Below are 13,695 nucleotides of genomic sequence, written 5' to 3' on the forward strand. Positions count from 1 at the left end.
ACCTATTTGGAGCCCCTAGGCAGCCATCCCAAACCAACTGCTTCCACTTAGGTCATGGAAAGAATTAAGGAAGGGGTTGGTTGCTTGTGCACAACCCTTCTGTAGGTCAGGAAAGCCAGGGGAAAGGTGTCAGGAATTTGGGATGGTGTCCCAGCCTTCTCCCTATTCTAGCCCTGCAGCCTGTCTAGATTTGAGTTAATTTTAGATGGGACTTAAAGGAAACCGAAGAGAGTGTTCCAAGCATGGGGGACAGCCAACCAGAGAGATGCCCAGAGCCAAGAGATGGAGGGACTAGTTCATGGAACAGCCAGAGGACCAGTGTTATGGGATCGCAGAAATGATGAGGAAGGATGTTCTGATCTCTGGGGTTAATGGGGAAAGGAGAAAGCACTTGATGCAGCACCACCCACCATCTACCGCCTTGTCAATGCTCAGCCCTTTCTCCTGACCTCCATACCCATTCTTCTCCAGACTCTGGCCTCCCCAGGTGTCCCATCCCTCGGAAATCTCAGAAGGCGGGGGAAAGCTCCACAATCAGAGACAGATTTCTGAGAAGGCGAGATGGAGACCATCCTCAGCAGCACTCTGTCAGTCTCTCCTGCCCTCCTCCCCAAGTAACTCTCCCTTTGGGCCCTGGGTTAAATTATAACTGGAGAGGGGCAGCTAGGTGGCGCAGTGGATCAAACATGGGCCCTGGATTCAGGAGGACCTGAGTTCAAATCCAAACTCAGACACACTTGCCACTTACTGGCTGTGTGACCCTGGGCAAGTCACTTAACCCTCATTGCTTCACCAAAAAAGAGAGAAAGAAAGAAAGAAAGAAAAAGGAAAAAATTATAACTGGAGAACAGACAAGGAATTCTGGCTTAGGTCCCAGTTATTAAGGCAGAAAAGAAAACAGTCTCTTTTTTGGGGGTATGTATGTGTGTATGCATGGCAGTTGGGGTTAAGTGCTTTGCCTAGGGTCACACAGCTAGTAAGTGTCAAGTGTCTGAAGCTAGATTTGAACTCAGGTCCTCCTGACTCCAGGGCTGGTACTCTATCCACTGCACCACCTAGCTGCCCACAATAGTCTTTTGTTTTTATGAGTTTAAACTTTCTTTTTTTTTAACTTTATGGCAATGAATACATAGAAAATCAAATACTAAATAAATATACAAAGTAGATTCAAACTTGCAGAGGGAGAGGGAAGTAGCAGGTTAGATTTCCTGTAGGCAGTGGCTTTGAAAGAAGTGAACTTTGAAGGAAACTCGGGACCCTCAGCAGACTGAAGAAGGGAGGGCATTTTGGACAAGGGATCACCTATGCTGGCTGCAGGTGCAGCAGCACCCAGAGGGCCGTGTCCAGCCAGGGCTTTCACCAGGGCCCCCTGATTCTTCTTTCACTTGGACACCGAGCCCTTCAAAGCCCAACTGAAAGGCCATTTCACCTCGGGCAGCTTTCTCTAACCCCTTCAAGCCAAATCTAGAAACCATTATTTTAGCTGAGGCTGCTGGGAAACCAGGGGAGTCTGGAGGTGGTGATGAGGAAAAGAGTTCCAGGCATGGCGGGGTGGGGGGTTGGGGGAGATCAGTGAAAATGCCTGGAGTTGGAGGAGTCTAGTGTGAGAAACGGCAAAGAGGTCAGTGTCACTGGACAGAAGAGTGTGTGTAGGGAACTGAGGTGTAAGAAGACCAGGAAGTTTGTATAAAGGCTCCAGGTTCTGAAGGGCTTTAAAAGCTAGAGAGGATTTTATTTTTGATCCTGGAGGCAACAGGGAACCACTGACATTTGTTAATCGGGGGACACAAAGGGATAGACCTGCACTTTAGGAAAATCGGTTAGAAAGCTCAGTGGAGGACTGCTGGTGTGGGGAGAGACCTGAGGCAGGGACACTAACCACAGGCTGTTGCAATAGTTCAGGTATCAGTGGAGCCAGGCAGAAAGAGATTGATAGCAGTGTCAGAGGAGAGAAAGAGGCATTCTAGGAGAGATATTACAAGGGTAAAATATCCAGAGGACTTGGCATTTGATTGGAGGTGGTGAGAGTGAGGCCCCAAGGATGACATTGAGATTGTGAGCCTGGGGCACTGGGATGCCAGTGATGCCCTCCACCGTAAGAGGGATCTTAGGAAGAGGGGAGGGTGGCTTAGAGGTGGGGGGGGGGGTGAGACATCCAGTTCCAGGAATTCAATAGGCAGTTGGACGTGTGAGACTGGAAGTCAACAGAGAGGTTAGGGCTTGGATAAGTAGATCTGAGAGTCACAAGGGTAGAGATGAGAATTGAATCCATGGGAAGTGATGAAGATGCCTAAGCCCAAGGAGTATAGATGTCTTTTCTGCTATTTGCCCCTAAGTCGCCCTGGCTAGATCCCTCCACCTGGCGTGAGGAAGACCGAAATTCAAACCTGATCTCCAACACCCGTAGCCTGAGAACCTAGACAAGTCACTTGCCTGCACACATGAGAAGGGATAGTTGCACCTACCTCCCAGGGGTGTGAGGACAAAACGAGAAGTTTGCAGAGGAATGAGCTGTTACCAGAGAGAACGCTCCCTGAGGGCAAGGACCAACTAACTTCTTTTTAAAATGTCAGCTGTTTGCCCCCGCAAGGGCCTCAATAGCTGTTTGTTGGAGGAATGAATGTATCTGTTCATGCGGGGGGTGGGAAGCCTGAAGTTGAAGGGCAGTGGGGCGGGGTTGGGAGGGGGGGCGCTTTGGACCGGAAGAACAGGTTCTTGTCGGTTTCTTTACCTCAGCAGCCACGATGTCAATCAGATTGTCAATAACCCTAATAACTGGGTACATCGAGGCCCCCCATTGCCCACGATTACCTTCGATCAGAGTCCCCCGCCCTAACACTCTCCCATCCCGCGAGCGAAGGACGGGAGGTCGAGTCCCGGGATTCCAAGGGAAGAGGACTTCCCTCTTCCTTCCCTGCGGTCAAAGCCATGGCAGTGCCCGGGAGGCGACAGGGGAACCAGGCAAGCTCAGCGCAGCTTGGAGAGGCCCCAGAGAGCCCGGGGTGGCTGAGCGCAGAGGTGACCGCGGTGGGTGGGACTGGGAGCTCAGTGTGAAGGGCCAAACTGGGGTAAGAGGGGCGGGAGTGAGACTGCGTTGGGGTCTTCTGAGTGTGGGGGAGGTGACAGTCGGGGATCGCCGGGAGGGAGGGGTCCAGGCAGCTGGGGACTGGGGCGGGGGGAGCGGGACCCTTTAGCCAGCAGCTTTGGGGCGGGGGTGGCCCCCGGGCGAGAAGAGATGACTGGCTTGGCCTCCAGGGCTCCGCAGTCCCAATAACGGCCCGTGGCTGGAGACAGGATGCGGAGCTGGTGGCCACCCGCCCCAGCCCGAGACCTCGGTGACCCGCAGGGGGAAGAGCGCCAGGCTGGGGCGGGACTGGAGCCCGAGGCGGAGCCCGAGCCCGAGCCCGAGCCGGAGCCGGAGGAGGAGCTGCCGAAAGACGAGGAGCAGTTGGAGCCGCGGGGTCCCCGCCCCCCGCCGCCCGTCCCGCCCTTGCGGGCCAGCCACGGGCTCAAGAGGAAGCCGGCCAAGTGAGGGGCGAGGGCCGGGGTCCCAGCAGCTCGTCCGAGGTTGCCCTGGCCCTTTTCTCTGGGCTGCTGGACCGGAGGGAAGAGCGAGACACGGCCAGTCGGCCGCGTGGGGAGCCGGGCCGTGCCCCAGCTCCCCCAGGCTTGGGGCGTGGCCTTTAGGAGGGTCGCTGGGCAGGACCGAGCTGACCCTGCCGAAGAGGGCGGGGCAGGCATGAAGGCTGGGGCGGGGGTGGGGGGGCAGGCGGTCGGGGGCGGGGCGGCTGGAAGTAGGGAAGGCTGGCCGGGGGTCTTAGGAAGGGGGAGGTGGGGGTGGGAGCAAAGAGGAGGAAGGGATGAGTGGGGACTGATCACTAAGGAGAAAGGAAGGAAAAGTCAGGAGGATGCGGGTGGGAGGAAGACAAGGGAAGGGGTAGCAGGTTGTAATGTGGCAAAACATGGCCACATCCTGAGGCAAATCGGGCCAGGAGCGGGTGGCAGGAGAGGATAGAGACAACCGCGTCCTCCCTCCGTGCTCAAAGGAATGTCAAGGGAGGGAGGCCCCAGGTGACGGGCTTGCTGCTGGGGGTGGCAGTGGTGGGAGCTGCATGGCCAGGCATGGCTTGGCAGTCAGTTGCCGCAGGGAGACACGTCTCCCCAGCATTTTCCCATTGCTTCTCTCCCCTGTCCATCCCAGGGTGGAGGCCGAGCTGCAGCTGCAGCTGGCTGATTTGAGAAGGCCGCCCTTGAGGAAGGAAGAAGCTGACCGAGCCCGGGGAGAACCCTCCCCACCAGCCAAACAGCACAAGAAGGCCAAGAAGCGCAAGAGCCTGGGGCTGCCACCCCCTCTGGCCACTGCCACTGTGGCCCCCACCCCAGCAGAGGCCCTTGGACTGGAGAGTGAGTGGCATCTTGCCTATACTCTCTGTGTCCAAGCTAGGATTCCCTGAAGCCCTTGTGCTGGGTCTTCTCCCAAGAGCACCCAGCCTCTTCTCGTTATTCCCCATGGAGATGGGGGACAGGGCCCCTGGCAGGGGTGCTCAGAGGCAGCATTTATGGTCCCCTGCAGGAAAGGCTCAGCGCCTGAGGCCACTGTATCAGTACATCAACTACAGCAACCCTGAGTTGAACCAGGCTGGCGAGGGAGAAGCTGAGGTTGGAGTGGACCCAGCCTTGGTCTCAGAAGAGGCATCTGGAGGCTCAGAGGAGGCTGGGGCAGAGAGGCCACAGGCCTCACCTCTGGGAGGTCAGTGTTGCTCTAAGACAAGCCATCGCAGTGAGGCCTTTGGAAACATCCTTTCCTGCTTTCCCCCTTGGACTTGGTGCTTCCAGCTTCCCCAGAGCTAGGCACAAGCCCACCCTCCAGTTCCCTGGATGATTGTTCTGGCTCCAGAAACCAAAGTACATTCTGTCCAGAGCTGGGGTTGGGGTGAGGGCCAATCAATACCCTCTTCCGGGGGCAGCTAGGTGGCGCAGTGGATAAAGCATCAGCCCTGGAGTCAGGAGGACCTGAGTTCAAATCAGACCTCAGACACTTGACACTTACTAGCTGTGTGACCCTGGGCAAGTCACTTAACCCTCATTGCCCCCCCCCCCACACAAATACCCTCTTCCACACGTCCCCTTCCCTGGTCTCCCTTGGGCTCAAGCTGTCCCCCGAGTGCTGACTCTCTTTGCAGAGGAGGGAGGAGAAGAGCCTGTGCACATCCTGAGCTTTACTCCGAGCAGTCAGCTGAAGGCAGAGGTGGATAAGTCGACACAGGTGGACATTGACAAGATGCTGAGTGTGTGTGCCGCTCACTTGGTTCCCCCACTTTCCCCCCAGTATAAGTGACAGAACCTCAGCTGCTAATCCGGCTCAGGCAGAGGCTGCAGCTGAGTGAGCCAGCTCACAACAATGGGCTCTGGAAGGAGGGGCGCTTTGCTGTGAAACCCTTTTATTGGCCAGAAGGCCCCAAGGGGCTTTGTGGTGTCTCCACCTAAACGCCCTTACATCCTCTTCTCCCCCTGGTGGCATTACTGGATGCAAACCTTCTTAGGCTTACTGGCAATAAACATTTTTAGCAATTTTTGGCCTTTGGCATTATTGCCTGTGGGATTGGCGTCACTGAGGAGAACTAGGGAAATGGGCAGCTGAGTGTTATGTCTTCTCCCCTTGGACTCATTTTACAAAGAAGATTGAAGTTCAAGAGTAAAAAAAGAAGGAGTTTTTTAGATTCCTGTTGTGGGTGCACAAGGGTTGTGTGTGCATGGAGCCCCTAGAGATTTAATTATAATTTGTTGTTGTTGTTGTTGTTTGTGTGGGGCAGTGGGGGTTAAGTGACTTGCCCAGGGTCACACAGCCAGTAAGTGTGAAATGTCTGAGGCTGGATTTGAACTCAGGTACTCCTGAATCCAGGGCCAGCGCTTTAACCACTGCACCATCTAGCTGCCCCTAATTATAATTTTTTTAAAAAAAGAGATTTATTTATGATAGCTTACATTTCCTTAGCATCCTAATGGTTCCATGAACAAGGCAAGTATTATGCTAATGACAACGCTAAGGAGCACCTGATTTAAATACAGGTTTGCCTGAGCCCAAGCTCAGCTTCAAGTATGGTAAGAATGCTGGATTTGGGATTGGGAAACGCGGGTTTGAATTTTGTCTTGTATTTATTAGTAAGACTTTGAATGAGCCACTTAATTACACTGGGTCTTGGTTTCTTCGCCTGTCAAAAGGAGGTTATAATAATAGTCCATGTTTTCCAGGGCTGTGGGATCAAATGAGGATGTGGTTTGTCAACCTTAAAAGTGCTTTATAAATATGAGCTATTACATTGTTGTTGTTATTGTTCTACCATGCTGCTCTTGCCCTTTGGGGGTTAGGTCTACTCAGTAGCAGGAAGCTGGTTGTGTTTCTGAGGACATTTTTTTACATCTAGGCTCTTTCTACTAGGTGCCGGTCCCCCATTTCCCCTTCCTGACATACTGGAGGATAAATCAGTTTGGATTTACCAGAAGAAATGCTTCTGAAAAGTTGTCTGAGCAATAATCTTTGGAGGGGTTCAGCCCTCTGATTTTGTCATTGGGAACTCCTAATATAGAAATTTCCACTCCTGGTGGAGATTGGATACTCCTCTATAATTTAACAGTGTTGGAGAGTTGCCCGGAGAACTGACGAGTTAATTAATGCCTTGCACAGGGTCACACAGCTACTGTGTGTCAGAGCTAGGTCATAAACACAGGTCTTTTGAGCTCCGAGGCTGGCCTTCCATCCACCACAGAGTACGGAATGTAACAATGCTAATTAGGATTCCTGCTTGAGAAGACTCCCTCCTTCATTGAGCTCAGGAGGATGGAAAGCACTGGACTTGGACTTTCCAAGTTGAAAGGAATTTGATAACTGGAAGAGACCTCTATGGCCATCTTGCTTAACCCATACAGGAATGAAATCTCCTAAAACAATTTTCTTTTCTTTCTTTTCTTTTTTTTTTTTGGTGAGGCAATCAGGGTTAAGTGACTTGCACAGGGTCACACAGCTAGTAAGTGTTAAGTGTCTGAGGACAGATTTGAACTCAGGTACTCCTGAATCCAGGACCAGTGCTCTATCCACTGCGCCACCTAGCTGCCCCTCTAAAACAAATTTTTAGCCTTTGTTTGAAGACCTCCAAGAAGGAGGCACCTACCGTCTCTGCGGCAGCCCATTTCCCTTCTTGATGGCTCTCAATGGTAGGAAGCCGTATTTTGTGTTCCTGATCTACCCTCAACTGATCACAGATTTCTCAGCAGATAAATGACCAAATGGCTTCTTTGCCATTTCCACCTATTGTGCTTCCTGGGACCAAACAGAACCAGCCCAATTCCTCCTATTCAGATATTTCAAGACAGCTGCCCTGTCTTCCCTGAGTCTTCCATTCTCAAGACTAAACTTACCCCATTCCTTCAATTGATTCTCTTAAGACATGCATGTCTCCATTTTGCTTTCATTTCTCTGGGCACCATCCAATTCATCAATGTCCTTTTTCAAACCTTGTCCGGAGCTGAGCACCATTCCAAATAACTTGCTCCACTTTGATTTGTGAAGCTGATTTTTTTTTGTACCTGAGTAGAAGGTCTTCATTTATCCCTTTTGAATTTCATTTGAATAGATTCTGGCCTATCAAGATCCTTTTGGATGCAGACGCTGTCCTCCAGCGTGTTTGCTACCTCTCCCAACTTGATATCATGTGACGGTTTGAGGATCGTACCAAACAGGCCTTTACCCATTCAGAAACTGCTGAACAGCCAGGGACAAGAACACATGCCTGCAGTATTCCTGCCCTGTTGACACAACCAATAACTGTCCTTGGAATCCAACCAGTTCTGAATTCATCTGATTTTATTATCTATGTCTCTAGGTCACCAGACCTAGGGTCAAGTCTTAGCTCCCCATTTTACTAGCTGTGGAGACTTAAGCAGATTGCCTTACTTCTCTGGTCTTCAGTCAGTCAGTTAATAACATTAAGTACCTACTATGTGCCTGGCCAGTATTCTTTTTGTTTGTTTGTTTTTTTAGTGAGGCAATTAGAGTTAAGTGACTTGCCCAGGGTCACACAGCTAGTAAGTGTCAAGTGTCTGAGGCCAGATTTGAACTCAGGTACTCCTGACTCCAGGGCCGGTGCTCTATCCACTGCACCACCTAGCTGCCCTCCTGGCCAGTATTCTTGCCAAGAAAACCCCAAATAGGGTCACATAGAGTTGGACACAACTGAAAAGACTGAACAACAAATGTGCCAGGCCCAACCAAAGGCTGGAAATACAAAGATTGGCAAAAGACAGTTCCTGTCCTCAAGGAGCTTATGGTCTAATGGAGACAAATGCAGGCAATTACACACAAACAAGCTATCAAGGTGAAATCATAAATAATCAACAGAGGGAAGTCACTCACATTGAGGGAAATTAGAAAAGACTTTCAGGGGGCAGCTAGGTGGCACAGTGGATAAAGCACCGGCCCTGGAGTCAGGAGGACCTGAGTTCAAGTCTGGCCACAGACACTTGACACTTACTAGCTGTGTGATGCTGGGCAAGTCACTTAACCCTCATTGCCCTGCAAAAAAAAGGGCTTCCAGTAGAAGATGGGATTGTACTGGGGCTTGAAGGCAGCCAGGAAAGCCAGGAGGCAGAGATGAAGAGGGCGGCCTGTGAATGTGCCATTGGGAGATGGAGTTTCTTGTGCAAAGAACAACAGGGAGTGCAGCGTCACTGGATCGGACCTCAAAGAAGACTGGAAAGACTTCACGGGGAGAGGGGGGAGGGCAGGTTATGGAGAGCTCTGAATGTGGGAGGATTTTATACTTGGTCCTGGACATGATAGAAAGACACTGGAGTTCAGTCAGCAGGGGAGGGAAACCGTCAGACCGGTATTTTGGGAAGCTTGATGTGACAGCTGAGTCAAGGTGGACTGCAGTAGGAAGAGACTTGAGGCAGCAGCCCCAACAGCCGGTGACTGCAATAGTCCAGGTGGGAGCTGATATGGGTCTGCACCAGAGGGTCAGTGTCAGTGTCAGTGGAGAGAGAGACAATGTGCAGGGAGAGTTGACAGGTCTTGGCAATATATGGGACCAAGGGGTGGATGGGAGTGGGGAGTAATGGAGGACACCTAGGTTTTGTGTTTGGGGGCCTGGGAGGATGCTGGTATCCTCCATAGTAATAGAGATGTTTGGGGTCAGGGGGAGAAAGAAAAGTAATGTCCTGATGGTTAGTAGAGGGCAGCTACCAGAATTCTGATATCATCTTGGACATAGATTGAGCAAACCTCAAAGGAAGTGTGAAAATAGTTTGTTAACTAGGGCTAATTTGGGGGCTGAAGCTGACTGGAGGACTAATCTGGGGACTTTTGACTATTTGGCTATCTGACTTCGTTAATTTAATGTGGGCCATATATAAAGTTCCACCACACTACTCCCAAACTGATAAACTAAAGATTAAGAAGCCTCTTAACCAAATAATCAAATCAGAGTTTATGAGATACTATTTCAAATTAGGAATACAGGGAAATAAAATGTACAACCTGACTGCTTTCCTGCGGTCTCTTTCCACTGCGTCTCTTTCCCACCTGCTGCGCTTCCGAACTTCTTGAATACAATAAGGACCTTAGCCGCCTCTGGCCTCAGGGCACGTTACACTTTCCCTGGTTTGTCTTAAGGCCTGTAACCTTGTCAGCCCCGTCTCTCCTTGTCCTAACAGAACTCTCCTCGTCCTTGTCCGTGCTCCCCTCTAGTCAGCCCCTCCTATCTAGTCCGTCCCCCTCCTGTCTCACTCCCAGGTCTATATATACCTTTTCTTCTCTCCACTCAAATCTCAGGGCTTCCTTCACCCCCAGAGACCAAGCTAATCCGCCAGCCAGGGTTGCCGCTGGTTGGGGAGGGGGTGCACTCCCACTTCACATGCCTCAGCACAGGCTATCCGGGATGTTTTGGATAGCTCTGCTCAGGTGGGAGGGAGCTGGGGCTTTTTTTTCCCCCCAGCTGTCTGACCTGGGGTCTTGTATAGCTCACGGGGCTTTTTCCGCTCAGCTGAACTGAGGAGGAGGGGGAGAGACCCTGAGGGCCTAAGGCTTTCTAATCTCAGCCTAAAGGTAGGGTCCCCAAATCAAAATAAATTTCCACAGAAGAGAAGATACTGAGAGAAAGAAGTGGAGGGAGGGCCTGGAAGTGGCAATGGGGAGTGAGCAGTATTCCAACTTCACCCCAACCAGTGAAGAGGGGTGTTGGTACAGAGGAATGAGCACAAGTATGACTAGTGCTGGAAAAGGTGGTCAGTGAGGCTGACCTCATCAGGAAGGAACCTGGTCTCCTTGGAGGCCAGAAGACAAAAGGACATAAGATAAAAGCAAGCTGGGGGGAGGATGAATTCAAGAGCACATAGAAGGAAGGGTGGACTGCTTTAGAGTCTGCCACTGGAAGAGCTGGGCTAAAGGCAAGGGGAATGGGGGTGGGCAGGAAAGATGGGCTGGGGGAAGGGGGTGCGGGATCACAGGGATGAGGAGGCTATGACCACGTGGGAATTTTTTCATCACTGCTGAATCAGTTCAGGTAGGTTATCAACATCCCTAAGGATATGACCTCCGGCTAGGATCCTTCCTGGGTCTTGGACCTGTTCCATTTGGCTCCAAAAGGCAGAACTAGAGCAACAGAACCAGTACAAGTTGCAAAGAGGCCACTTACATTATTTGGGAAATTTGTGATCACTTGGGATCAAGTAAGGCTAGATCAGAAAAAAAACACCCCAAAACCCCCAAAACAAAACCCCTTCCTACTAACTCGAGCTGTCCAGAAGTGGAAAGGGTTGCCTGGAGAAGGAGTAGGACCCCCTTTCTTGGAGATCTTTGAGAAGGAGCTAGCTGGTCATTTGCTAGGTTTGTTATAGGGGATTCCTTTCTCGTATGGCTTAGTCAGAGAAACAAAACAAAAAACATACTCCCCCCCAAAAACCCTGTATATCAATGAGGAATTTCCTCACTTGTTTCAGTAGTTCTTGCTCAGTCATTTTTCAGTCCTGTCCAACATTTGACCCTATTGTGACTCCATTTGGGGTTTTCTTGGCAAAGATACTGGAGTGGTTTGCCATTTCCTTGAGGCAAACAGGGTTAAGTGACTCACCTAGGGTCACACAGCTAGTAAGTGTCTGAGGCCAGATTTGAACCCAGGAAGATGAGTCTTCCTGACTCCAGGCACGCACTCTGTGCACTGGGACATGTAGCTGACCTTACCTCACCTGTTAAATGGACCAAATAATCATTGTAGGGTTGTGAGGGTCACAAGTACTGTTTGCTGTCTCCAGGAAACTCAGAATTCCATTCCAGAGAATTTTTTTAAAAGGATGGGGGGGGGGGGGCTAGGTGGCGCAGTGGTTAAAGCACCGGCCCTGGATTCAGGAGGATCTGAGTTCAAATCCAGCCTCAGACACTTGACACTTACTAGCTGTGTGACCCTGGGCAAGTCACTTAACCCTCATTGCCCTGCCCCCCCTCAAAAAAAAGATAGGAAGGGACCTTACAAATTATCAAGGATTTACTTACACCTCACTTTGCAAACAAGAAACTGAGGTCCAGAGAGGTTCAGCACTCAGGCCTCCTGACTCTCAGGTCAGTGCCCTTCATACTATATTCTTCTGGAATAACCTCCAGCGGGGCAGGGGAAATTTTAGTCTGGTGTAATGGAAAGAGCAACTGAACTGCAGCAAGAAAATCTATAGTGAAATGTTGGCTCTGCTACTCGTTTTCTTAGGAAAGGAAGGTATTCAATCAGATGCTCTCCAAGGTTTCTTTTAGGTCAATGGTCTGTCCTCACAGAAGTCAGGGATTTCAGATTCCTGACATCACTGATGTCATTGTAGTAAAAAAAAACATTTCTCTTTTTGGTACCATTTTGGAGGTGGGGAAGTCACTTGTTTTCAACTAATCTATATTTGATTGACATGAAAAATTTTGCCTTTGAAAAAATTCCCCAAGAGATAAATGGCTAAGTAATAGTTTTCAAAAATACTGAAAACTATAAATTCTCACCTGGAAATATGCTCAAAATTACTAGCAATAAAGTGATTGTATATTTAAAAAAAACAATTAGGGCAGCTAGGTGGTACAGTGGATAGAGCACTAGCCCTGGATTCAGGGGGATCTGAGTTCAAATCTGTCCTCAGACACTTTACACTTACTAGCTGTGTGACCCTAGGCAAGTCACTTAACCCCAATTGCCTCACCAAAAAACCGCAAACCAAACAAAAAACAAAAAACAAAACCAATTCTGAGGTTTTACTTGACACCACTCAAATGGATAAAGATGAAAAAAGGTAGGAACAGTTAAAGTTGGAGGGGCTGTGGGAAGATAGATACAATGATACACCACCAATGGAGATGTGAAATGGTTCAACTACTCTAGATTTCAACTATTTCTGAATTATGCAGGGAAAATGACCAAACTATTTTAACTTTTTTTTCCTTTCTTGAGGTTTTTTCCCTTTTGTCTGATTCTTCTTTCACAACATGGCTAATGTGGAAGTATGTTTAATGCAATTGTACATATATAACCTATATCAGATTGTCTGCTGTCTTGGGGAGGGAAGGGAAGGAAGAAAAATTTGGAATTCAAAATCTTATAAAAATGAATGTTGAAAACTTTTTTTTACATGTAACTGGAAAGAAATAAAATACTATTAAGGAAAATGACCAAACTGCCTATATGCTCGAACCAGAAATCCCAAGATTGGGCATAAATCTCAAGGAAATTAAAGACAGAAACAAAAGCACAATATAAGCTAAAATAGTCATGGCAGCTCTCTTTGTAGTAGCAAAGAACCAGAAGCAAAGGGGACACCCATTATTTGGATAACAAAGAAGAAAGCTAGGGAGTATGAGTGTAATGGAATATTATACAGTAAGAAATGGCAAATATGTCCTAGTATTTGGGAAGATTATAAATTGATGCAATAAGCCAAACTAAGAGAAAAAAACAATGCAATATCATGTAAAAATCACTTAGAGGAAGCTGAATGAGAAATGAAAAAATGAAGGTCTCAGAGAAGAGATATTAAACAGACATTAAAAAGACTGAAACATGGGCAACTAGGTGGCACAGTGGATCACGCATGGGCCCTAGATTTAGAAGGGCCTGAGTTCAAGTCCAGCCTCAGATACTTGACACTTACTAGCTGTGTGACCCTGGGAAAGTCACTTAACCCTCATTGTCCGGAAAAGACTGATACATACCTCCTCTCTCACCATAGAGAGCTGGAGGACTATTTAGAATATTACATAGACATCAGACGAAGGTTTGTATGTTTTTGCTTATTGTTTTAAAGGATAGTTCAATCTGGAGGTAGGAGTGGGAAATTATTGTGATATCAGTACAATGCATTTTTCAAGAAAACAAGTTGGAGAACCGGGTCTTCAAGAAGCTAGAAAAGAAAAAAAAAAAAGCTCCTTCTTAGGCACAGCAACAGTGTAACTGCACCATTCTCCAGTAGGGGTCACTCTGTGATAAGGTCCAAGGCCTCGGCTGCTAATCTGATTCCTGCCATTCTTTGTGTCTGCTCTCCTGCATTCCTTATGTTTTGGCCAAATTAGGTACTTTCCCCAGAAACTTAAAGTTGAGAGATTATTTTTTTTTGGAGGGGGGGGGGGTGAGGCAATTGGGGTTAAGTGACTTGCCCAGGGTCACACAGCTAGTAAGTGTC

General features: G+C 49.1%; 1 protein-coding gene across 1 annotated transcript; it reads left to right on the plus strand.

Annotated features, from left to right (window-relative positions):
• Window positions 1-2,745: 2,745 nt before the first annotated feature.
• On the plus strand, window positions 2,746-6,253 carry C2H16orf86 (chromosome 2 C16orf86 homolog). Its single transcript, XM_043986138.1, has 5 exons — window positions 2,746-3,018; window positions 3,347-3,528; window positions 4,202-4,404; window positions 4,574-4,750; window positions 5,184-6,253. Exons 1-5 carry the CDS (start codon window positions 2,929-2,931, stop codon window positions 5,336-5,338), a joined length of 807 nt encoding a protein of 268 aa, XP_043842073.1. The 5' UTR covers window positions 2,746-2,928; the 3' UTR covers window positions 5,339-6,253.
• Window positions 6,254-13,695: the final 7,442 nt, after the last annotated feature.

The sequence above is a fragment of the Dromiciops gliroides genome, chromosome 2, assembly GCF_019393635.1.
Source record: "Dromiciops gliroides isolate mDroGli1 chromosome 2, mDroGli1.pri, whole genome shotgun sequence".
NCBI classification, from domain to species: Eukaryota; Metazoa; Chordata; class Mammalia; order Microbiotheria; family Microbiotheriidae; genus Dromiciops; species Dromiciops gliroides.